At 36.6% G+C, this 2424-nt stretch overlaps 1 protein-coding gene across 1 annotated transcript; it reads left to right on the top strand.

Moving 5' to 3' along the window:
* On the top strand, window positions 1–1869 carry LOC113310193 (actin-depolymerizing factor 1-like). The gene is made up of 3 exons (XM_026558785.1): window positions 1–183; window positions 975–1240; window positions 1341–1869. The coding sequence occupies exons 1-3, from the start codon at window positions 181–183 to the stop codon at window positions 1489–1491; spliced, it is 420 nt and encodes a 139-aa protein (XP_026414570.1). The 5' UTR covers window positions 1–180; the 3' UTR covers window positions 1492–1869.
* Window positions 1870–2424: the final 555 nt, after the last annotated feature.

Here is a 2424-nt window from a genome sequence, read left to right as displayed (position 1 = left end):
AAGACTAGTACAGTTTCGCTACAAGCCCTTTCTCATCGGAGTGTCTCTTTCCAATACAACCTATATCTTTTCCCCTTCTTTCTCTCTCTCTTCTCACACTATTTTTTGTGCCCTAGATTTACTCCTCTTTATCTCCTTCGATTGCTCTTCTCTGATCACTTCTAACACCCCCGCAAAAAGATGGTGAGATTCTTACTTCTAAGTCTCCTTTTTTATTTATTTCTCTTTATTGTTTTCATGTTTTCAGTCTATTCTTCTTTACTGTTATAATTGTTTATCTTGGTTGATTCGTGCTGAAATTGGAGCGATTTGCTGGAATAGATCTACTAGTTACAGTTTGGTAGTATAGATCTAATTCTGGGTTGTTTGATTTCTTGATCTGTGAATTGGTTGGATGTATTTAATGATCTGTTTGGTTTATTGAGCTTCATATAGGATTACCTACTGGCGATTGAAACGTTTTAGGAATAGTTGATGTGTTGATTAGAGAACGGAAAATGTTTAGATTATTTGGTAATAGCCGTGTGTTGGGTTTATTCAAGGATGATATCTGTAGTTATAGACTTGAAAAGCTTATCAGTGATGTTGTTATTGATTCTCTTTCGTTGCTATAAAATTTGGGTTTTTGTATTTGTGCGATCTGTCCACTGATCTGTTAATGGTATCCAGTAGTGTAAAATAGCTTATAATCTATAGGTATTACAATTTGCATGCATTTCCAGGCATTTTCAATTGTGGGGCTTCAGCACCTTTTTATTTGGGTGTTTGTTTTGGTTCTTGGACTATTTGAGCTAGTTTTTTTTTTTTTTTTTTTTGTATATCAACTGTAAGTCAGTAGTAAATTAGTGTATTTATTTAGAATATGTTTGCTTATTTTGGTTTCTTAAGTTTTGATATACCTGGTTGTTTACATAACATGTATTACTATATTGGAAAATCATTTGAAAATTGTAAAATTTGGACTGAATTCATAGGCAAATGCATCATCTGGATTTAAAGTGCACGATGATTGCAAGCTAAGGTTTCTTGAACTGAAGGCAAAGAGGACATACCGTTTCATAGTTTTCAAGATTGAAGAGAAACTTAAGCAGGTTGTTGTTGAGAAGCTTGGTGAAACAGAAAAAACATACGAGGATTTCACTGCATCACTTCCTGATAATGAATGCCGTTACTGTGTTTTCGATTTTGACTTCGTAACTGCTGAGAATTGCCAGAAAAGCAGGATTTTCTTCATTGCTTGGTAATACTTCTTACGTTATGATGATCAACTTTTTTTCTTGTATAGTTTTATACCCTGGATGAATCCGTTATATAATAATCTTGTTCTTCAATGAGTGAAGGTCTCCTGATACATCAAGGGTCAGAAACAAGATGATTTATGCCAGCACAAAGGACAGCTTCAAGAGAGAATTAGACGGTATCCAGGTAGAGTTACAGGCGACTGACCCAACTGAGATGGATCTCGATGTCATCAAAAGCCGTTGCACTTGAGTTGTTTCATCAACAGCGTCCTTGGATTGGAGATTTACTCCGTAAAATTCTACTTTTACCTAAGTGATATGTTTATAGTTTGTGAGACTGTAAACCTGGATCCAGATATAATATGGGCTTGTTATTCAAGTTTTTTTCTCTGCAGTCTGTCATCTTTTTACCAGAACTTAACCAGTGATTTGAGTATATCGAGTGATTGTTATTTGTGAAAAACATATATGTGATGGGGGTTGCATGTAGTCTCATTTGACGAGCTATAAATGTAACAGTTATTTGGGGGCGTTTGACAGTACCTTCAGTTGTTTCATGACAGCTTGGGAATGAATGTTGAGCCCCCCTTTTTTAATCGTTTTCTTGGTCTGAGAATCTCTTAATCTATTTTAGCTGTGACAAATGGTTGTTGTGTACTAAGATATTATCTGTCGTTTAATAGTAAGAGCAGTTCCTATGGCAATAGCCAAACTCAAACATTTGTTGAGCCACGTGGATGGCCAAAATGGGTTTTCCATTATGGTAAAGCGTAGGGCGTTGGACCACCAGGCGCGCGACCGAAAGGCAGACTCGGGGGTTGGAAGACAAAATGCGGGAGTTCGTAGACCTGACGCGAGCGTTCGGTGTCCTAACTCGGGCGTTAGACACAAAGTCTCTAACGGTCGACTCTCTAACGCCTATATTTCCAACGGTCGAATTTCAACACTATAAATTCGTTCTATTAATTTCATTTTCAGTCACACCACTTCCATTTCCTTCTTCTATAACTCTTCTAAATCAAAAATTTCTAATACAATATGAACATATCGAGAAGAGCGATGAATAGTACAAAGAAGAAAAGAGATCGACCACCGTTGCCTTACACAGGTGTAGATTTTTCTCAAAATCGAGAAAAAGAGTTTGTTAACCCAAATATAGTTGCTGCTCCATCATACTATGTTG

This window comes from Papaver somniferum, chromosome 9, assembly GCF_003573695.1.
Source record: "Papaver somniferum cultivar HN1 chromosome 9, ASM357369v1, whole genome shotgun sequence".
NCBI classification, from domain to species: domain Eukaryota; kingdom Viridiplantae; phylum Streptophyta; class Magnoliopsida; order Ranunculales; family Papaveraceae; genus Papaver; species Papaver somniferum.
This window is presented reverse-complemented; position numbering and strand designations above follow the sequence as displayed.